The sequence below is a fragment of the Heloderma suspectum genome, chromosome 5 (genome assembly GCF_057233095.1).
Source record: "Heloderma suspectum isolate Gila_16-S chromosome 5, 16-S_ref, whole genome shotgun sequence".
NCBI lineage: Eukaryota > Metazoa > Chordata > Lepidosauria > Squamata > Helodermatidae > Heloderma > Heloderma suspectum.
In genome coordinates this window covers 154,233,412-154,257,091 of record NC_139462.1, presented here as the reverse complement: position 1 = coordinate 154,257,091, position 23,680 = coordinate 154,233,412, and the positions used below count along the sequence as shown (strand labels likewise).

The 23,680-nt window shown below is 44.1% G+C and overlaps 1 protein-coding gene across 2 annotated transcripts in view; it reads right to left on the bottom strand.

Moving 5' to 3' along the window:
• Positions 1–23,680, bottom strand: part of AOAH (acyloxyacyl hydrolase) — a 117,759-nt gene that overhangs the window by 77,028 nt on the left and 17,051 nt on the right. For both annotated transcript variants that reach the window (XM_084857870.1, XM_084857871.1), the window contains exons 3-5: positions 13,393–13,488; positions 9,784–9,850; positions 4,770–4,869 (exon numbers count right to left, since the gene is read on the bottom strand). In XM_084857870.1, coding sequence (XP_084713996.1) covers positions 4,770–4,869; positions 9,784–9,850; positions 13,393–13,488 — 263 coding nt within the window. The remainder of the gene's footprint in view (positions 1–4,769; positions 4,870–9,783; positions 9,851–13,392; positions 13,489–23,680) is intronic.

The following is a 23,680-nucleotide window of genomic DNA, read 5'->3' as shown; positions in this document are numbered from 1 at the left end:
CTTCTGGAATCATCTTTGTCCCTGGAGGCTCAGTGCCTTCTACCAGCTTTTGCTGGTGGCCCGGCTACACCCCTATCTGGAAAGCGATAACCTGGCGTCAAGTAATCTATGCTCTGGTAACCTCCAGGTTATATTACTGCTATGTGCTCTAGGTGGAGATGCCTTTGAAGACGGTTCAGAAATTGCAGCTTGTGCAAAATGCAGCAGCTAGACTGATGACAGGGGCAAGAAGGTCTCAACGTATAACACCAATTCTGGCCCATTTGCATTGGCTGCCCATATGTTGCCCAGCCCAATTTCAGGTGCTGTTTTTAACCTATAAAGCTTTATATAATTTGAGACTGCAATACCTGACAGAGCGCCTCTCCTTGTATGAGCATGCCCATACCCTATGATCAACATCTGAGGCCCTCCTCTGAGAGAGGTTCAGAGGAGAGCAACAAGGGAGAGGGCTTTCTTGGTGATGCCAACCCCCCCCCCTGCAATTATGGAATGCTCTCCTCAGTGAGGCCCGCCTGGTGCCAACATTGTCACCTTTTGTAGCACCAGGTTAGGATTTCCCTCAGTTCTCAGGCATTTGATGGCACATGATGGGCTGCTTAATCCATCAATTGAATTGTTTATGTTTGGTACTGATACTTTAGTTATTTTATGGGGTGGTTGCATTTTAATGAACACTTGTTGTAGCTGTTTTAAATTTTGTATGTTTTAATTCTATTGTAAGTCACCTTGAGTCTTGAGGTCACTCCTGCCTTTTTCACCCCCAAAAGGTGTTCAAGTCAGCTTTTGTATGCATTTTTTGAACACATTTTGACTAGTATACTCAACTTTTGCCTAATATACACATTTTTGGCAAGCAGTTTTCCCTTGCATAATGTTTTTCTGTTTTTTCCCACTAATATATGCCGTTTTGTGTGCACCTTTCTGCAAATATACACATTTTTGTAGGTATTTTTTGTTCAGAGAACTGCATCACAAAATCTGGAGAAGTGCGAATACCAAATGATAACTGTGTTCTGGTTTGCATATTGGTTTGGGAAGTGGAAATTTGTTAAGTTTGTATCAAAATGCAACCCGAATAAAACTCTCCCCAGTTCCTACTTTGTACATGTGGCTGTAAACATAACTCCCTGGTTAGCAATCTCCCCTCTTCAATACACACACACACATTTCCTCGAGGGAAAAGAATGTGCAAAGCCCTTACATCACACACGATAGGACGTGCGTGGTGGAATGTACAAATCTGCTCGCACACCACATCAAAGGAATGTGATCAAACACATCAAACACAGCCAGTAATATGTGAAGTAGGCCAGAGTCTTGGCTATCAGAGAGTAGGGATGGCATGAGTTTCTGGTTGGGGCTCAAAGCCCAGTGAGAAGTTGCTGGTTCAGCCCCCCAGATGCCAGTTCGTGGACCTGAGCTCTAGCCTGTCTCGCCACATGCTGAGTCGGGCAAGAGCATGGGCGCCCGCTCCCTCAGCGAGCCAGCTGCCTATCACCGAGAGAAGAAGAAGGCAGCGCCTCTCCTCCTTCCCCCATCCTTGCTACAGCAGAAGTGGCACAGGACAGGCTGGTCATTTCCCATAAGTCTCTAACACTTACGTAAAATGACCAGCCTGCCCCTTGCTGTTGCCGCTGTAGTGAGGATGGGGAAGGAGGAGAGGGTCTGCCTCCTTCCCCTCTCGTCCCCATGCCGGCAGCGATGAGGGACAGGCTAGTAGTTCTACATAAGCAGAACTTACGGAAAATGACCAGCTTGTCCCTTGCTGCTGCCGCCGCTGTAGCAGGTGGGGGTGGAGGGAAGAAGGAGGCATCTATCATCTCCCCCCCCACACACACACACAGTGATGGCTAGAGTGTGAGGGCTGGCTGCCAAGGCCCTTCTTCCCCGCGCCCAGCCCTTGACAGCCAGCGTGAGGAAGAAGGGTGATGGCAGCACCCCAGCGCTCTCACCGTGGCCTCCTCTAGAGGAGGCCAAGGCAAGAGTGCTGGGGGCTGGCCACGCCGAGGACTCATCAAGCCTTTGTGCACATAAAGCACAAGGTCTTGACTGGAGTCCTTGGCGTGGAGCGCAGGGGCAGCTTGCACAGCTCACAGGGGGGCGGGGCAAGCAGGGAAGCTCGCCGAGCAGGTCCGGGCCATGCGAGCTGCAGGGGGCAGCTCGTCGAGCTCCCCCTGCCCCAGATGGAGATGGGCTCGTCCATCCCTATTAGAGAGCGATTAACTGGCATGTTCTCAGCAGGCAAGTGCTAAGAATAGGGATACCTGTCATTTGGAAATCTGGCCCTTTGGGGGCTCGATGGAGTTCTGATGCCTGCCCAACTTGGCTTTCATTCGTGAACCAAACCATGGGTTTTTCCCAAGCTCTGGGGATTTTTTGTGGATATTTTTTCTTTGGTCAGGCCGCAATTTGTGCAAATTGCAGTCAGAATTTGCAGAAATGGAAGAATACGGAAAATCCACTACCTGCAGACTGAGTCAGTCCAGTCAGCGGAAAACAGACTGACATCCAGGGGAGGGTGGGGTGAGCCAGCAAAAGCTCATCGAGCTCCACTCCCCAAATGGATTCCTCTGACATCCCTAGATAAGAATGGACAGATAGGATTTGCCTGCAATGTCATGACATGGGCAACTGGTTACAGGCAAGGCTGACTTTTATAGAAAAGTATTTGCTTTTTTGTAGGAAGCTGCTCTATTTTATTCTGTTTAATGTTAGCTTGCTGTGTATAACATCTGATCCTGTCAAATGTCACATCACAGTCTGAGAACGAACCACAAAGCGAGTGAGATATCTCTTGCCAGAAGCTAAGGCAGGAAAATAAAAGTTCCCTTTCAGCTTGAGTGATTTGTATTCCTGCTATAAGGGCTTTAAACTAACATATGCTGGTGTTTTTGCCTTCAGCCCCATGCACTGCTGGCTCCTGAGAGCTCCTCCAAAATAAAATGTGTCCCTCATTCTGAAAGAGGTTGAACACCCCTAATTTATAGACTGCCTCCAAAACTATGCGGCAAAGTTCCTTATATCCTCTACATCTGGGTGACCAGCTGGGTGGCTGGGTGGCCAACCAGATGGGCGATTAATAAATTTAATAATAAATAAAATAAATAAAATCTTTGCCTATCTCAGAAGAGTCTATGGAGATGCTGTTTATTAGAACTGGTATTTAATTCACTGTAAATTTATAAGTTATTGTCCTATAAAGGAAATGTCCTTTGTCAGTGCAAATATTGCATAGATGCTGGGACAATGTGCACCTGCAATTTAACTGAGTAAGGGTGCAATCCTATGGCTCTGAGACAGCTGTAGAGAGCAATAGGATTGGTCGGTTTCCGGGAACCGACCTTGGAGCCTGCACGCCGAGGTCAGTTTCCGGAAAACCGCCTCCCCGCCCCCTCCCTCACCACCTCGTTGGCAGTGCGGATTATCGCCAGGCTCCAGGCTCAGATGAGCAGCACAGAGAGGGGCAAAAGGGGGTGATTCCAGGGGCGGGGAGGGGCAGAAAGGGGAGTGCAGAAGTGCCGGTGCAACACTTCCTATGCGTCGTCCAGCCTTCCCCCCCCGGTCCAAAGTCCCGCAGCTAGACAGCCGAAATCGGCCATCTAGCCATGAGTACAGGGTGGCCGGAGTGTGGAGGAGAAGATCCCCTCTGCGCTCCACCCACCCTGCATTGGGTAGGTGGTCACTTCTGAGTTCGGAGGTGGCCGCCTCTCCACATAGGATTGCTCTCTAAATAATATATCTGAAAAAAAAACCAGCTGAAGCAAACAGTTATCTGTACTGAAGGTTTGTTTAATCACTTGATTCAGCCAACATTTTGCTGGTTCATAACACTAAAATGATCTTTCAAATTACAAACTGGAGAAGTAAACACAAAGGCAATCTGGGCATTACGCATCTATGTCCTTGAATGCATGTTCAATCTTTAGCCTTAAAATGTATGTTTTTTCCCCTTGGCACCTTATCCCAGAGCAGTTCTCAGCAATGCATCAGACATTCTGAATAAAGTACTTCTTTGTATTTTATTAAGTTAAGTGGATGCAGTGTTGCTGCAGCGGTGTCAGAGATCAGCAAGGTTAGGCACTTGCCAATGGCCGAGGGGCTCAAAAGGCCCCATTGCCAATCCAGCCAATCCTAGTTCGGCTCTGTGGCAGGTGGGCAGTTACCATGTTACATTCCCCAAGATGCAATGCCCTACAGGGGCTCTGATGGCAGGATCCAAGGTGGCAGCAGTGCTAGCAAAGTGAGGTTGCCATGGGCCCACTATAGCCTGGCACTGGCCCTGCAGTGTTGGAATTGGAGGAGGGAGAGCAGAATTCAAATCTCTGCTTAGCCGTGAACATCCATCAGGTGACCCTGAGCCAGTTGCTATCTCTTAGACTAATCTACCTCACAGCGATATTGGTGAGGATTAAGTGGGGAAAAAACACGTGCACCACCCAGAGTTCCTTGGAGGAAGAGTGGGATAATAATGGAATGAATGAATGAAATGATCCTGGAATGAGATAGTGCAAACATATGGAAAGATACCAAATCAGTGTTGCAGACTTTAATTCCTTGGATTCGTGGCTTAACCAACCAATGGTTTATTCAGAGTTTAAAATTTGCTCACTGATTCATCAGTGGGTTTGAGACTGATGGGGAAATCACCTTACAGGTATGGTAATTATCTCCTCCCTGGACTAAATTTCATGAAAAAGAAATTTAAAGATGGATTTTCCTTCCAGTTTTGACTTTGCTTTTATTTTAGATTCCCAAGTTGAACTCACCTTAGGAAGAGGGTATAGATGACAATATGGCTGACCTGTGCTCCGTTTACATAGGTGAATGGAATGGCACACCACATCAGCATTCATGTGATTCTCTAACCTGAAAGAAAATGTCGCAAAAATAAAGACTCATTTAGCTTCCCTTGGGTATTAGAAAACAGAAGCTTCTTCTGTGAAATGGTAAACCTTGCAAATATTAATTTCATCTTAGCTCAGTTCTTCTGACTGTATCATGTCATGATTTTCTGCCCTGGATTCTACACTGCATTTTAAACCTCCACCCAGCATTGTGAAACTCTGTGCTTTAGGTACATCTCTGGACTAAAACAACAGTATGGCTGTGCTTGTTTTAGTGAATTATAGATAATGCAAGAACTAAAAGTAGAATGTTGATCACTAAATTGGCAGATCTCAGCTAAACAGGATATCCTTTTAATCAGTGAATCAGTTATCAAATCCATTCTTTCCTTCTTGGTCAGATTTGCTGTTGAATATGGATCACTGCCTTGTTGTGGCGAAGGGGCTTACGTAACTCAGTGAAACCATAAGCTATGCTGTGCAGGGCCACCCAAGATGGACAGGTCATGGCAGAGAGTTCTGACAAGCTGTGGCCAACTGGAGAAGGAAATGGCAACCCACTCCAGTATTCTTGCCAAGAAAACCCCATGGAACGTATCACAAGGCTAAAAGATATGAGGGCAGAAGATGAGCCCCTCAGGTCGGAAGGTGTCCAATATGCTACTGGGGAAGAGCAGAGGGTATTTCCAAGTAGCGCCAGAAAGAGTGAAGCGGCTGGGCCAAAGCCGAAAGGACACTCAGCTGTGGATGTGTCTGGTGGTGAAAAGAAAGTCCGATGCTGTAAAGAACTATATTGTTTAGGAACCTGGAATGTAAGATCAATGAATCAAGGTAAGCTGGAGGTAGTCAAACATGAGATGGCAAGACTGAACATCGACATCTTGGGAATCAGCAAACTAAAATGGACAAGCATGGGCGAATTTAATTCAGGTGACCATTATATCTACTACTGTGGGCAAGAATCCCTTAGAAGAAATGGAGTAGCACTCATAGTCAACAAAAGGGTGGGAAAAGCAGTACTGGGGTACAACTCAAAAATGATAGAATGATCTCAGTACGAATCCAAGGCAAACGATTCAACATCACAGTAATTCAAGTCTATGCCCCAACCACTGAGGCCGAAGATGCTGAGGTGGATCGGTTCTATGAAGACCTACAACACCTTCTAGAACTAACACCAAAAAAAGATGTCCTTTTCATCATAGGGGATTGGAATGCCAAAGTAGGAAGTCACTGGGATAACAGGCAAGCATGGCCTTGGTGTACAAAATGAAGCAGGACAAAGGCTAATAGAGTTTTGCCAAGAGAACACGCTGATCATAGCAAACACTCTTTTCCAACAGCACAAGAGGCGACTCTACACATGGACATCACCAGATGGTCACTATCGAAATCAGATTGATTTTGTCCTTTGCAGCCAAAGATGGAGAAGCTCTATACGGTCAGTAAAAACAAGACCTGGAGCTGACTGTGGCTCAGATCATGAGCTTCTTGTTGCAAAATTTCGGCTTAAATTGAAGAACGTAGGGAAAAACACTAAACCATTCAGCTATGACCGAAATCATATCCCTTATGAATATACAGTGGAGGTGACAAATAGATTTCAGGGATTAGACCTGATAGACAGAGTGCCTGAGGAACTATGGATGGAGGTCCGTAACACTGTTCAGGAGGCAGCAACTAAATCCATCCCAAAGAAAAAGAAATGCAAGAAAGCAAAGTGGCTATCTGATGAGGCTTTACAAGTAGCTGAGGAAAGAAGGGAAGCGAAAAGCAAGGGAGAAAGGGGAAGATATATCCAACTGAATGCAGAGTTCCAAAGAATAGCAAGGAGAGACAAGAAGGCCTTCTTAAATGAACAATGCAAAGAAATCGAGGAAAACAATAGAATGGGAAAGACTAGAGATCTCTTCAAGAAAATCGGAGAACTCAAGGGAACGTTTTGTGCAAAGACGGGCATGATAAAGGACAAAGAAGGCAGGGACCTAACAGAAGCAGATGAGATTAAGAAGAAGTGGAAAGAATACACAGAAGAACTATACAGGAAAGATCTGAATGTCCCTGATAGCCATGATAGTGCGGTCACAGAACTTGAGCCAGACATCCTCGAGAGTGAAGTCAAGTGGACCTTAGGAAGCATTACTAACAACAAAGCTGGTGGAGATGACAGTATTCCAGCTGAGCTATTTAAAATCCTAAAAGATGATGCTGTTAAAGTGCTGCACTCAACATGCCAACAAATTTGGAACACTCAACAGTGGTCACAAGACTGGAAAAGGTCAGTTAACATTCCAATTCCAAAGAAGGGCAATGCCAAAGAGTGTTCAAACTACCGTACAATTGCGCTCATGTCACATGCCAGCAAGGTTATGCTCAAAATCCTACAAGCTAGGCTTCAGCAGTATGTGAACCGTGAACTACCGGAAGTACAAGCTGGGTTTCGAAGAGGCAGAGGAACTAGAGATCAAATCGCCAACATTCGCTGGATCATGGAGAAAGCAAGAGAATTCCAGAAAAACGTCTACTTCTGCTTAATTGACTATGCGAAAGCCTTTGATGGTGTGGATCACAACAAACTGTGGCAAATTCTTAAAGAGATGGGAGTACCAGACCACCTTACCTGTCTCCTGAGAAACCTGTACGAGGGTCAAGAAGCAACAGTAAGAACCAGACATGGAACAACTGATTGGTTCAAAATTGGGAAAGGAGTACAACAAGGCTGCATATTGTCGCCCTGCTTATGCAGAGTACATCATGAGAAACGCCGGGTTGGATGAATCACAGGTTGGAATTAAGATTGCCGGGAGAATTATCAACAACCTCAGATACGCAGACGATACCACCCTAATGGCAGAAAGTGAAGAGGATCTCAAGAGCCTCTTGTTGAGGGTGAAAGGGGAAAGTGCAAAAGCTGGTTTGAAACTCAACATTAAAAAAACTAAGATCATGGCATCTGGCCCCATCACTTCCTGGCATATAGAAGGGGAAGAAATGGAAGCAGTGACAGATTTTATTTTCTTGGGCTCCAAGATCACCGCACACGGTGACTGTAGCCATGAAATTAAAAGACGTTTGCTCCTTGGGAGGAAAGCTATGGCAAACCTAGATGGCATAGTAAGAAGCAGAGACATCACCTTGCCGACAAAGGTTTGTATAATCAAAGCTATGGTTTTCCCAGTAGCAACGTATGGCTGTGAGAGCTGGACTATAAGGAAGGCTGAGCGCCGAAGAATTGATGCTTTTGAACTGTGGTGCTGGAGAAGACTCTTACAAGTCCCCTGGACTGCAAGGAGGTCAAATCAGTCAATCCGAAAGGAAATCAACCCTGACTGCTCATTGGAAGGACAGATACTGAAGCTGAAGCTCCAATATTTTGGCCACCTAATGTGAAGAGAAAACTCCCTGGAAAAGACCCTGATGCTGGGAAAGATTAAAGGCAAAAGAAGAAGGGGATGGCAGAGGATGAGATGGCTAGATAGCATCACCGATGCAATGAATATGAACTTCAGCACACGCTGGGAGAGAGCGGAGGACAGGAAGGCCTGGCGTGCTATGGTCCATGGGGTCACAAAGAATCGGACATGACTTAATGATTGAACAACAACAAATGTGACAAATTAATCTAAATGACCTTACTGGGTTTTTAATTATGGAAGAACTATTTTATCTTTATGTTAGGTATGAAAGATCTCAAAATAATTTAATTACATAATTACAGAGACTGGACATCCTCCATTTGAATGTGAAGGGAAGTTACATTAGTTTACAAGGCTCTGAAGTGGCAATGTTAAGGTCAGAGGCTGGGAACAAGGAGAAGATTGCATAAAGCCAGTTGGCAAACTAGTTTATCTAGAATGATTCCATTTAAGATGATCAGCAGTCCACTCATTACAAAACAACTTCACTGTCAAATGAGGGTGAGTGCACATTCTGTGACTCTGTGTTACACAAGCATCCTCCAATGTGCTGGCACAATACAGAAGTTCCTTAGGTATGGTATGTGCGAGTTATTACACAAGTACACATGCACATATCCAAGGCCCTGCAACCTACGCCACTGGCTTTCCTGGAGAGATGCAATCTTACATAAATCGTGTTACGCCAACAGCACAATGAATATCTTTCGGAGAGGCAGGGAAAACGAATGGCGCTGAGAAACAATCTAGATATATATTGCAGCCTTCCCCAACCTGGTACCCTCCAGATGTTTTGTACTACACATCCCATAATTCCTAACCATTGGCCTTGCTCTCTGGGCTAATGGAAGTTGTATCTCAGACCTTTGGAGAGCAACAGGTTGGGGAAGGGTGACATATCCAGAACCAGACAGATATAAGAAAGGTAAAAATAATATGCGCAGTTTTAGAAAGCAAAAAATCCAATGGTCATAGAATCCTTAGTAACTTCTTGCTATGATTAGCCACAAATTGATGGGGCTGAGAAGGAATTTTACCTGTGTGCATGATTAGCAATGGGGGATGTTTGACTATTGCTAATTGTTGATTAATTGCATTGCTCCATCTTGTTGCAGGTGCCAGAGGCATTGGGTTGGATCCGTAGCAAGGGCAAGCAGAGGTTGAGCTCCCTGCTCCTCACTAGGAGATCCCCAAAGGGGATGACATCTTGGGATGTGGTTTCATGGCCCCTGCCTAGGGGCTGGCATGTCTGCCAGAAACCCAGGTTGCAGGGTGGGTCCACATTATGAGTTTGCCCTGTAGCTGGCCCAGGATTCCTGCCACTCCCCACCAATGTTATCCCAGCACATGGGCTGGGATGGTGCTGTCAGCCAACCAGCAGGCTGCCTGATGACTGGCTCCTTGCCCTAAGTCACACCAAAACTTCAGCCTGTGTGAAATTTTTGCTCCCAGTACTCATCCCTACTCCACGCTGCTGGTGCAAAATGTCTCGTTTATCTATTTGGCTCATTGATACTCACAGTTTAATTATAGTTGGTCCAAATAGTTCAGCAACCAGAAAGCAAATGCCTCGCAGCTGCAACTGTTCTGGAAAACAATACATTTAAAAAGTGAGCGCTCGGATGACTGTATTTGAGCACATGGAAAGGCATTTAGGGCGCAATCAGGTGCATGTTCAGACAGAAACAAATCCTACAACTCCCAGCATTCCCTGGCCAACCATGCTGGCTGGGGAATGCTGGGATTTGTAGAACTTTCTTCTAGACTTCTAGAGTCTAAGGTTCACTTGTTCTTCTGCCAGCACCATCACAAACGGCTACTGTGGCATGGCTATGGAGACAGGTCTGGAATATGGTGGGGGGAAAGGCACATAAGGTTTCTTTGGTTATTCCCCATGAGCAGCGACGTGTGTGTGTAAAAGCGTGTGTATGTGTGCATGAGTGCATGCACGTATGTGTTTTAAAACATACTCAAAGTTCTTTTTCCCCTCAGATCCCAGCCTGGCCTTCCACTGGCTGGAGACAAAATTCTGCCTTCCAGGCATTACTGAAATAGCAGTTTCTCCTTCATTAGCTCTATGGGCAGCATCAAAGAGATAACTGGAAAGACCAGGAAGGATCTTGTATTTTGGAATAGCAAATATGCAACTACTGAAGCAACACTGGAAAAAGATTTGTTGCTAAAGATTTGCAAAAGTAGCCTCTGACCCATAGTTTTCGCTCATTTTCCCCCTTCTGACACTGTTCCAGAAGTGACATGGTACTCTGCCTGCCTTTGCTCTGCCAAACAGAGCAAACAAGACACCAAATCCAAGATAAGCAGCACTCCCACACTGTCAGACAGACAGCCCAAAGTGGTACAGAAGGCCTGCTGGTTTGCTTTGGGTTTCTCTTGCCAAAGACATTCTCCCTCTACAGCAGTTAAATGAGTTAATTTTTAGAGAACAGGGCCCAATTCTCTCTTGGCTTCAGTCAGGTTATTCCCCTGGAAGTCAGTAGAATTTACACCAAGTAGGGTTGCCAGATTCCAACCCCGACATTCGCTCTGTCCAAAATTACTGACAAAGTGGAATCCATCGGTGGCTTCTCCCATCAGGACTTTTTGTCTGACTCTGCTGCAGGAGGATTCTGACTCAATTGTAGCACAGAAGAGGGGGAAGAAGAAAAACCAAAGAGATAACAGGAGGTGCCATGGCGGCTCCATCACCCACTTTATCAGTAGTTTTAAAAGGACAGAGTAAATGTGCCAGTGACAAAGTGACAACCTGACAATCAAGGAGTAAAAGAAGCGTTTTGTTTTTTTTAAAATTAAACCAGTGTACTGTGCCCTACAATTTCTTTATGAAACTTCAGTGCACTTAGTTGACCAAAGGGCAGTTAATCTATATTTCAACCCACCTACTGTCAGCCAAATCTCTCTGTCCTTTTTAAAAAAAGGAAATCCCTCTCTGCTAGGTTTTCATATTATAATTAACTTGGATAGTTTTTAAAAAATGACCTTTAATTGGCCAATTACAAATGGGTCCCTTGACCAAACATAGATTTATTTTGTTTGGGGTTGTTTGTTTGTTTTGTTTTTTGCTATAATGCTTCTGCGATATAAACACTGGATCAGCGAAAACACCACTAGAAAGGTTTGCCAAAAAGACAGCCTCATTGAGGTAGTTGGCCTACAATTAAGAAAAGCTAAGCGCCACAGAGTTATAATACATACCTATGCCATATTTGTACATGTGCTTTCTTTTGCCACTTCTTCTAGAAAGCAGGCATACAGTGTCATTTGGCTAAAATCATTTTTATGCACAGAGTTCCTATGGGCATAACACATTATCTTCATAACTATTCTAAAGGACTAATCCCCCAACAACGATTGGCTTAGAAGAAATAACAGTAGGGGAAAAAAATAATGTAACAGCAAAAGAATTGCTGGCAAGATGCCTCTGGGAAGCAAACATCTGGGGATGAGGGATTAATCCCCTGATGTTTGCCCCCACAATCTCTTACAGAGGTCTACTGCCTGTTATGGCAAATTGTCACTCATCAAGATATCCTCCATGACTTTGTCCAGCCTTTTTCACATACTATCGAAACTAGTGGTTGTTACCATATTCTGCAAGTGAGTGCTTTGCCCTGCCGATTGTTTTCCTACTTATTATTTTTGCTGCTGTAGTCTTCTTTTCTTGGCTGGCTATTTGTTTCTCTGATCATTTTACTTGTGTTTATTGTGGTTTCACTATCGGATTTCGTTAGTCGCCTTAGAGGTCACCCATGATAGAAAGACAGGATAAAATCATTTCAATATATAAATAAATATCTTGTGGCAATGAATGCTGTAAGTTAATGCTGTAAATAAGTAAATCTATATTGTGGCCATTGCTATGCAACTAATTCATCAGCTTCGGGTGGCTGGGATGTGCATGTAAAACTGGCTACCTGGGGTAGCCAAGTTTGCAAAGGGCACCAAATTATTAAAAATGGTGGAACACCCCCCCCCCCAAACTGCCAAGATCTCTAAAAGGATTTATTCAAACTGGTTGAATGGGCAACAAAATGGTAAATGAGGACCAAACTACAGGTAACATTAATGACGTGACTGGCCATCACATCATGTGTTTTTTAAAAATGAAACACCTAGCATGGGGGTGGGGAATTGTTATCAAGATTGCAGCTTGCAGGAGGGGAGGTTTAAGCCTTTCCTCTCCAGCCACACTCTCCATGAACATCCCCTCCCTTGGGGCAATTACATTAGTGAAAAAACTTCCATTGGTGCAAGTGGGAGCTTTTTTCTTAATGTGAATTACTGTACAAAGGGTGGGGGGGAGTGTAATTTCATGAAGATCGTGTCTGAGTAAGAAAAGCTTAAACCTCCCTCCCCACATGCAGCAATCTTGACAACAATTGCACACCTAGTATTTAATTTTTAATTTAAAACACATAACACAATTGCTAATCTCATTAATGTCACATGTAATTAGGTGTTCACATATCATGTAAGTAAGTGTAAGTGATGAACATTGATGCAAAAAATCCTAACCACATGATGAACTGGCTAACAGTATCTAGGAAAGAGACCTTGGGGTCATGATGAATAGCTCACTCAAAAAAAAAAAAAAATCAATTCAGTATGCAGCAGCAGTGTAAAAGAGTTTGGTTTCCCTGTACAGTACCACATCAGGCAGCAGTGTTCTAGAAGTGCATCTTGAATGGAGACACAAAAGGTCTCTGCAGAAAGAAACCTAGCATGTCAGGGAGAACTAAGCCTTCTTCCTTACATGATACTATTATGTGTGCAGGATATATACCTTCCCACGCAGGACCAGTCAGATATGCTTCTTACCCCATCTGCAGCCTGAAGTGGTACAGTCCAGGAAAAGTATTATACTTCTGCTGATTATATAAACTGGCCCTCCATCTGAGTCATTACTGCTATTCTTACATCCTTAAAGAAGTGTTAAAATGCTATCAAATTAAAGACAGTAAAAATAGATCCCATGTACAATTATTTGATATCCTTCCATTTCATTAATTCAAGTTGTTATGACTAATAATAGCAGATACAACATTTATAGTCATAAGCAAGAATTCGTACTGATCAGCAAACAGATGGACATATGGTGCCTTGCTTTTTACCAGGTACGTAGCTACAGAATCTCTCCAGAGCTTCTTTTGCTGTAGAGTTGTGGACCTGAGAAAGCTGTTCCACTATGGACACAATAAGCACACATCCTGCAAAGGCCAAAAGAAAGAAAGAAAAAAAGATCCATGTTACTCACATCAATTATTTTTTTTAAATGCTTCTGATGTGGGAGAAAATAACCTTTAAGGCCATTTAATATTCATTATTAAGGTGTTTTGTTTTTATAAAGGATCCCTCGGAGGGAAAAGAAGCCAGTTTATCTATACTAGCTAGTTTCCAACACTACCTCTTTCTCATGTGGCTCCTGGCCAACCATGGCTTCCAAATCAGGAGCCAGACTTGGGAACGGCATTCTCCCCACCCCTCTCCAGAATTGTTCCTTCCTTCCCCATCTTTCCTCCCGAGGCAAACCATTATTCATGCTGACCATGTTTCCTCCATAAAAAAATCATAATTGAAAGTGCATTTGTAACCTATTATATGAGGAGACTTGTACTACGAGATTAGCACTCACACCACAGAGGATATGAGAAATGGGCAGGGGAAAGAAGTGCAGAAAACACAGTCGCCTGTTATGAAGTTTTTCCTGTTCTGAGGAAACAGGGAGGAAGGAGAGCAGGAAGTGCTCTTTCTTTCTAAAAGAAAGAAAGAAGAATATCCAAGGTTTAATTAAACTCAGCACACCCGAAGACAAAGAGCTGAGCTTTCTAGATCACAAGCAAAGAATGTTAACAGCACAACCCTTTCCAAGCTTTGCGACCCATTTGCAAGTGAATGGGGTTAAGTTTACTAAATATGAGCTACTTGATAGCCGACCTATTGCAAGCAGTTTGCAAGACCTTAGATCTGACTTCACTAGCTGATAAGGTTTACCAAAATTTCTTGACTAACTGTCAAGCCTCAGTTGGGATTTGCTCTTAGGTGACAGGTGCTGAGACAAGGTTGTGATCCAACTGCACAAAGTTGAAGCCAGAGAAAGCTGATCAGGGTTCGAGGGGCCAGAGGCTGGGAGGAAATCAGGGTCAGGCCAAGGGTCAAGTTCCAGAGAAAACAGTGAGGAAGGGTACCAGGACTCTGCTGCTGCTGCTATTCATAGTAGCAATAAGTAGCTCAGATGGGCCACCTCTGAGGCCAGGGATTTTTAAGCCCAGGTGACAGTCAGATGACAGTGGTGCCCTTGAGCTGCAATGGCTAGTCAGCCCAGTTTCTAGAGTAGGCAGAGCACTTGATGGTGCAGGAGCAAAGTCACTGGATCCTGCCCCAGTGCTCCCCCACCTCAAGCCTTACTCATTATTTAGTTCCTTTGCCAGCAAGTTAGGCAATTAGAATACACAGATTAGAATGTTCAGACAGCATAGAATACCTCGGTATACTCAATCAGCCTTAAAGGGTAGAAATATGAACATAAGAACATAAGAAGAGCCTTCCGGATCAGACCAAGTGTCCATCTAGTCCAGGATTCTGTTCGCACAGTGGTAAACCAGCTGCCCATGGGAAACCCACAAGCAGGACATGAGTGCAACAGCACCTTCCCTCCCATGTTCCCCAGCAACTGGTGTACATAGGCATATTGTGTCTCTGATACTGGAGGGAGCACATAGCCATAAGGACTAGTAGCCATTGATACACTTTTCCTCCAGGAATTTGTCTAACCCCCTTTTAAAGCCATCCAAATTGATGACCATCACTACATCTTGTGGTAGCTAGGGATGTCAGAGAATTCTGCGACAGATCTCGGTGAGGCCGAATGCCAGTGCATTCGGCCCCCTGAAATCTGTCGCAGAATGAAGCCCCCGCCCCCCCCCACGAAAGGCACGCGAAATGGAGCACTTACCTGCTCCCGTCCGCACTGCTTTGCGAATGGCAGACGTCCTGCGGTCGCCACTCGCTTCCTCCTCTTCATAGCCGTCATAGGCTACGTAAATACTTAACTAGCCTATCATGGCTAACGCAGGGACACCACTCCAACTTGCAGCCTTTTCAGATTTCAATGTGGCGGTAAGACAGATGCAAGGCTTTCATTTGGATGGAATCCTTGGTAGAATGCATGGCTAGATTTCATTCTGATATATGGTAGGCTGGTCCAGGGCTGTTTCACACAGGCATTGCATGTTCATCCCTTAGGGGCTGCAATAGCAAGTAATGACCTGCATGTGGGAATGGGCCAACAGATACACCTTTGATGTTTTCTCACACTGCTTCTAATGCAATGCCTCCCAAATGGGTTGGTACACACCAGAATCCTGAATAGGGAACATAGGAAGCTACCTTGTACAGACAATTTGTCCATCTAGCCCAGTATTGCCTATTTGGACTAGCAACAGCTCTCCAGGGTCTCAGGCAGAGGTCTTGTCCATCACCTGCTACCTGGAATATTTGCTAACTGGAGAGGCCAAACCTGGGACCAGTGGAGGCTGGTGGCTCTGATTTCAGTAGGGCTGCAAATCCATTCTGGGTTTCACTCAGAACCAGCCAGAACTCTAAAGGAGCTATCCAAGCTGCTGAGCCCCCCATGGGTTCAGCACCTTGGATAGCTCCTTTAGAGTTCTGGTTGGTTCTGACTAAATCCCCAAATGGATTCACAACCCCATCAAAATCAGAACCACCAGCCTCCACTGAATACTTGGGTGTGACTAGGGATGTACGAAAGTCACTTACCTTTTCGAAGGGTGACATTCGCGGTGGGGGGGAAGCGCTCCGTCCCCGCCCCCTGAAATTCTCTCTGGCCGGCTCCGCTCCGCGGAGATTCCGCAGAGCTGCCGGCCAGGGCTGACTGCAGCTAGATATCTGGCCGCTGGGCAGCCTGCAGGGACACAAATGGCATCTGCCGTAGCCGCTGCCATTTGCGTCCCTGTATTTTGCCATGATAGGCTACGTAAATATTTACGTAGCCTATCACGGCAAAAAAAAAGAGAGAAAAAAACAGCGGATGCAAATGGCGGTGGCTATAGCCACCGCCATTTGCGTTCCCTTTTTTTTTTTGCCATTTTAGCCTATGTAAATATTTACGTAGGCTATTACAGCAAAAAAAAAGGGGAACACAAATGCCGTAACCACTGCCATTTGCGTCCACTGTTGTTTTCTCTTTTTTTGCCGTGATAGGCTATGTAAATACTTATGTAGCCTATCACGGCCTCTGCAAGGACGCAAATGGCGTCCCTGCGTTACTTGTGATAGGCTACGTAATTATTTACGTAGCCTATCACAGGTATAATGAGGAACGGCAGCAGGTAAGTGCTCCGTTTCGCGCACCTTTCGTGGGGTGGGGGGTGGGGGGCTTCGTTCCGCCACGGATTTCGGGGGGCCAAATGCACTGGCATTCAGCCTCACCAAGATCTGTGGTGGAAAAATTCTCTGACATCCCTAATGTTTATATTTGCATGGGCTGCAGCATATTTTGCATAGGGGGCTTAGGAAACAAAGCCATTAGCAATTTCTCTCTTACCTGCCATCAAAGGGAAAATCAAAGTTATTAATAGATGCTTCACCTAAACTGCAGCTGGTTCACACATACATGAGTACACATTTTTGAACATGGAATATACAACTGAATATTTTTGAACATTAAAAGTTTTATTACACTACTTTACCATCGTATGTTTTGTACGCCTCTGTGGGTGGACTTGGTTCAAAAAGGCAGCTTATAAATGTTTAAATTAAAATGAATAAGTTCAGATATCGTGGTTGGAGGAAGAGTTGTAGCTCAGTGGCTTTGCATGCAAAAGGTTCCTAATTTTCAAAACCTTTTGTGAAAAGAAGCCTTTTTCAATTCACCACCCCCACCCCCCGCGCTGAATAAGGGATATCTCAAATAGATCACTGGATCTGCCTCCTGTCAGGACTCGGGGACATTTTTGTCAGAATGTCACAGGGATTTGAAACAATTGAAACCATTAGTTGAATGCTGCAGCTATATTTCCTTCCTGGAGTTGATTCAAATCTTCAGTTGTATCTTCCATATTTTTGGACTTTAGCATACTGGGATTTTTCATATACTACTTAAACATCTTTATTATTATATTAGATAATTTTTGTCCAGTTCATGTGATTGAACATAGTTTATGTTCATATATTTTTAGGATAAAAATAATGTTGTGTTTTATCCTAATTTCCCACTGCCTTTATTACTGTGATAAAGTCTTTTGAGGGAAGATGGCAGGATACTTTATAAGTTCAGTGTTCTTCCTCCTCTGTGTGTTCTGACCCCTGGCTATGCCTATCATCACAGCATGTATTTAAACACAAGTAGAAACATTGTACCTGTCTTGGATGAGGGACTGCTGTCATGCAGGGTAGGGATGGGGGAGAAATTCATTCAGTTTAACCTAATTTGACAGTTACCTAATTTCACTCTTTCAAACCACTAGATCAAGGTGGGGAGCCCCTTTCAACCAAGGGCTGAATTCAGTTTTGGAGAAACTCTTGGGGGCTGCATTCCAGTGGTGTCCCAGGCCAACGCCAAAGCAGTTGGGACCAAAATAGAAGCATTTCATTCTTTTTAGAGGCATTTCATCCTTTTTAGAATGGGGAAAAAACTGCAGAAGTTGGGAAAACACCAAATGATTAGCAGTCAGGGGAAATGGGTTGTGGCCAGGAAAAGGGGCAGTGGCCATTTGGGGAACCCCGAAAGGCTGGATTGGGACCCCAGGAGGGCCGTTACTTGGCCCTCAGGCCTGAGGTTCCCCACTCCTGCTCTATGTGAACGGAAACTCCTATCCTTTGAAATTTGCACTTCTATGAATTTTGCAATGAAGTTCTCAAATTTTAAAAAATGTATACACAAATGAATCTATTAGGGGAAATAATGTTTAAAAATTCATTATATTAGGAAAATTGTTTGCAAAAAATGTATATATTAGACAAAACACATACAAAAATGTATGTATTAGGAGAAATGTCACAAAAATGTTTATGAACTTCCATTTGAACTCTTTTTAAAAATTCGCAACGTTCAGGATGAACCGAACATAAGGTTGAAGAAATTCTCAACATTCAAGGCAAACTGGATTTAAGAGTGGAGAAATGAGAAACTGAGAGATACCAAAATTGACAGATTCGTCTATCCCTAAAAGAGGCCAAATAAGCCCCAAACCTGGCTTGACTCGGTGTGTATGTTGGAGCCCCTGAGAAATGTGATTTCAGATGGTGCCAGCACTATTTGAGAGAAGAACTGGGCAGGCTTTCTGCTGTGCTACTGGATGGCTGGTACACCAATAGGATCCTGGTCCTGAAACACCAGGAAGGCTCATTCTTTTTCAGCTGGCTCTGTGTTCTTCCCACTGGCTCCGAGGGCACATAGGAATGCAGCATGAGCCATAAATGAGAGAGGGCTTTAGACAGGCGTTCTGTTGTCTTGAATGCATATCTACCTAAAATAAAAATGCTACGCTATTCCCATATGGTTCAATTAATGCAAAGAGCATCATAGAGAGTGCCTTTAAATCTATGTAAATATAATAATGAACTTGCACATGTTTCCTGTATCTAAAATCAGTATGCTAAAAATGGCAACTATTTTGTGCCGGGTCTTTTATCTGCATCCATTGATACCATTCTAATTACAATCCCCTTTATATATTGCTGCAGAAGTAGATTAATTTAAACAGTCTGTTCAGCATGCCAGAGGGTTCATGGCCAGCAAACTCTTCCTTTGACTTTATTAGCTGGGATGTGATTTTTTTTTTAAATCCCTTTAATCTATTGGAAATGTCATTGTATTATTAAACTCTCTCTCTCTCTCTCTCTCTCTCTCTCTCTCTCTCTCTCTTTGTACTATGATGAGAGAGCAGCTTCTGGAAATGTGAATTTTCAGATTACTGCTGTTGAACAATATGAGTATAGTCTCCTTTTATCCCCCTCATAAATTGATAGCAGGTGGAACAAACTATATCTGAAAAGAGACAGGCAATTTTATTAATGCCCAGGTCTAGCTTCAAATAGATGACAGACGTTATACCGAGACACTTCTTGAAATAAAAAAATGTTCATGCTGTCAAGGAATAGAAAGCTTTTGTCAAGTGCTACCAAAAAGGCAGTCCCTTGACTGGTGCTTTATTTTCATTTATTTTTTAAAGAAGAAGTTAGATATAATTCCAAAGTTTTTACATGATGGAGCAAGTTCAGCCATGGCTAAACAGGTTTGTGCCATTGATTTGAATGGATGAGTGAGAGACATGTTCTGAATTATCTAATTTAAACCAGTCATGGCTGGATCATGCCCTGGTTTAGGAATGAGGCATGTGTTGGACAACTCCAGATGTTGTTGGACTGCAATTCCCATGATCCCTCTCTATTGGCTATGCTGGCAAGGGCTGATGGGAGTTGCAGTTGATCAAGGGCTGGATGCGTCTGATCTCGGAAGCTAAGCAGGGTCAGCCCTGGTTAGTACTTGGATGGGAGACTGCCTGGGAATCAGGCTTCCTGCACTGAGCAGGGGTTGGACTGGATGGTCTTGTAGGCCCCTTCCAACCCTATGATTCTGAGCATTTGGAGGGCTACATGTTCCCTGTCACTGCTCTAGTTGCTGGTGAAGAACTGTATTTGACTAATTTTGCTCATGCCAAGGCATGTCTTGCATATAATGGAAAAGTGAACCCACCTTAACTATTTACTGCAGCTAATACAATTCAGTCGACTTGGTCTTCTGTATTTGAAACCAATAATTAAAAGGCTTTCAAAAATCTTGAATTTAACACCAGCAGGAATGATTTAGCAAAAAAGTATATTCATTAGGTCTTAACAAGTACATGACATTTCTTTTTATCGAAAGAATAATGCTCATGGTTAGTCAAACAAATCAAAAGCCTATAAAAGCATGTGCTTGTTAAATATTTGCATGTGGAAAGCTGGCAAAGCTGTCTCCAAAGTGAACAATATCTAAAGATATTGAGTTGAATCTAGAGTTAGGCTGAATCTACACATAACAGTTATACCATTATCATAACTATTGGTACACACATGACACCAATAGTTGTGATAACAGTATGATAATGGTATAACTGCTATGTGTAGATTCAGCCTAGTTATGCTTAGTGTAAACCAACTGAAATCAGTGGGACATAAGTTAATCATAGCTAACATAAGTCCCATTGATTTCAAGGATCTAATCTAAATATGACTAAGTCTGGACCCAACCTAATATAACTATATGAGATATATTTTAAAATACTAATTAAACCATAATACTTCTATTTAAAGTCAGGATGTTCCTAATCTAGGTAGTTCACTTAGTATACCAATTAATCAATGGAGGGAGCAATCCTATGGTACCCTAGACATTGTCTGAGGGGCCAGAGGATACTGGGGATTCCCCCCTCTAAGATTGGAGATAGTGCTCCAACCTCAGAAGGTGGAGTCGGCGATCTGACCCCCACCCCATACCCTTGCAGCCAGCACAGAAAGAACCGTGCCAGCTGACCTCCGAGGCTGGAAAAGCAACCTCGGAGAGGGGGAAAGGGGGGCATTTTGGTGGGCCGGCAGCTTCACAGTTGAATAGAAACTTGGATTTGTCACACCTAGGGATGTCAGAGAATTCCCCCACGGATCTCGGTGAGGCCGAATGCCAGTGCATTCGGCCCCCCAAAATCCATGGCGGAACGAAGCCGCCCGCCCCCCCCACAAAAGGCGAGTGAAACAGAGCACTTACCTGCTGTCGTTCGCGCTGCTTTGCGAATGGCAGCTGCGTCTGCAGCCGCCATTTGCTTCCTCATTATACCCATGATAGGCTACGTAAATAATTACGTAGCCTATCACGGTTAACGCAGGGACGCCATTTGCATCCCTGCGGAGGCCATGATAGGCTACGTAAGTATTTACATAGCCTATCACGGCAAAAAAAGATAAAAAAACAGCGGACGCAAATGGCGGCTATGGCCGTCACCATTTGTGTTCCCTTTTTTTTTGCTGTTTTAGCCAACGTAAATATTTATGTAGGCTATTACAGCAAGAAAAAAAAAAGGAACGCAAATGGCGGCCACTACACCATTTGCGTTCCCTTCCCCCCCCCCCTAATAGCCTACGTAAATATTTATGTAGGCTAAAACGGCAAAAAAAAAGGGAACGCAAATGGCGGCGGCTGTACCCGCCGCCATTTGCATCCACTGTTTTTTCCTCTTTTTTTGCCGTGATAGGCTACATAAATATTTACGTAGCCTATCACGGCAAAATACAGGGACGCAAATGGCAGCGGCTACGGCAGCCGCCATTTGTGTCCCTGTAGGCTGCCACGTGGCCGGATGTCTAGCTGCAGGCGGCCCCGGCCGGTGGCTCTGCATAATCTCTGCGGAGCGGAGCTGGCCAGAGAGAATTTCGGGGGGAGGGACGGAGTGCCTCCCCCCCACCGCAAATGTCACCCTTCGAAAAGGTAAGTGACTTTCCTACATCCCTAAAAACATGCAGGAAGAGTCTGCTTTGGATTATGATAGTTTTGATTCTCCTCTCTACCTTCAGCAGCTCAGGGGAATGAGTTATCCTACTTGATAAAACCCCGACAGAGCTCCATGCATGAAATGTGGTTCAAATTCAATGGAAAATAAGGGAAGATGTAACAAAGCCAGTTGCCTCCTGTCTGTGGGAAAGAAAAATGACCTTTATGAAAATGAATATCTGTTCTCAAAGGCTTTGCATCTTTATGGAAATACAATGAACAGTTTTCTTTACTCGCTTTATTTAGATATGGAATCTCAGACCTGCTGGTGGCTTCTGTTCAACTAAAGAATTTGGCTGGAAAAGCTGATGGGATTCATGTAACTCCCCTGGGGCTGTTTTGTACAGCTTGCCTCAGCAATGCAGAATCTCAAGATTCATAATGTTGTGGGAGACAGAAAAACAACCAACCCCCTCTCCTGCATCCTTCCCCAACCTGGTATTGCACTACAACTCCCTGAATCCCCACTCCCCAGCATGACTGCAACACAGCTCTGTGGTAACCCTTTGAGGAAAAAACAGCTACTAACAACCAGATGAAGAAAATAATCTTTCTTATGACTTTTAGCACCCAACACATTACTGGATTTGCTCCTCACTAGAGGAAAAATGATTCCTGAATTGAGGGTGTCAAAATCCTTGCAGGCAAAAATAAGTATTGAGGCCATCTCACTGCCAACTTCATATTCTGAAGGTTCCTAAATGTAGGACTTCAAATTCCTAAAGCAGGGGTAGGGGGTCTACCAGTAGATTTCTGGGTGACTTGCCACAGATGGGCAAGTTTCTGATTCTCCATTGTAGAATGATAGTAACAACAAAATGACCTTTCCCACCTAAATTAGGCTGCTGAAATGAAGAAAGCTTGGGGAACCAAGAGTGGCCTTTTGCATGAAAGGACTGTGAGCAAAGTTCAGTTTTGGTACTGAAAACAAATTCCTAATCTCAGAATGTGCTCAGAGGTACCCTATTCTTTAATTCTTGGGGCTAAACTAGATGCTTCTCTAAATCTGTAGCATACAGCTGGTCCCCATCATAATTTTACCTTGACATAAATATGCAGTGGCCCAGTCTGGATCAGGACAACCTTTGGGGGTAGAGGAGGTTTAAACTTTCCCATCCAGCCACTTTCCTGCCCTTTATTCCCCCCCCACACACACACAATACAGAACCTTTTTGAGTTGTGCCAATAGAGAAACTTCTTTTTAAAAGCTCCTGTATTGGGGAGGGGGCGAATTAGGGGGGGGGCATGGCTTGGTGGGAAAGTTTAAACCTCTCCTACCCACACACAGCGGTCCTGATCTAGACTGGACCACTGTGTGCTTACTTCAAAGTACAAAAAAAAATTAGTGAGGATTAGTTGCATGCTTTGTATTTAACATAACATCTAGATTAGGCCTTTGTGGATGCCTTTTGCACCTGGCTCTTTCTGGTGGATCTTGAGGTTCTAGTAAAAAAACAAAGTAGATACAACAAGCCTGAAGTTTTCCCACCCCTGTTCTATACACTGCTCAAACTATGAGTATTGCTTCATAACAGACATTGGCCAATATCCACAATAAGCCATAGCTCTATAGGCATTGCAACAGATTACTTGGTTTCAGAGAAGCTAATTGGGAAATGGCACTGCAACTTTCTACATTTAGGAAACTTTCTATATATAGGGAATGCTTTCTTCATCATTTTGTTTTAATATTGCAGAGGATTCTGGGGGTGTCACTTCATGTGGGGCACTGCTCAAGCCTGTTGGGTCATATAGTCGACATACATGAACTGGGAATGTGCCCAATAACACCCACCCAACAGTCCTCCTGTGGTTGCTGGGATCTAACTGCAGGGTTAGATCAGTTTTAGCCCAAG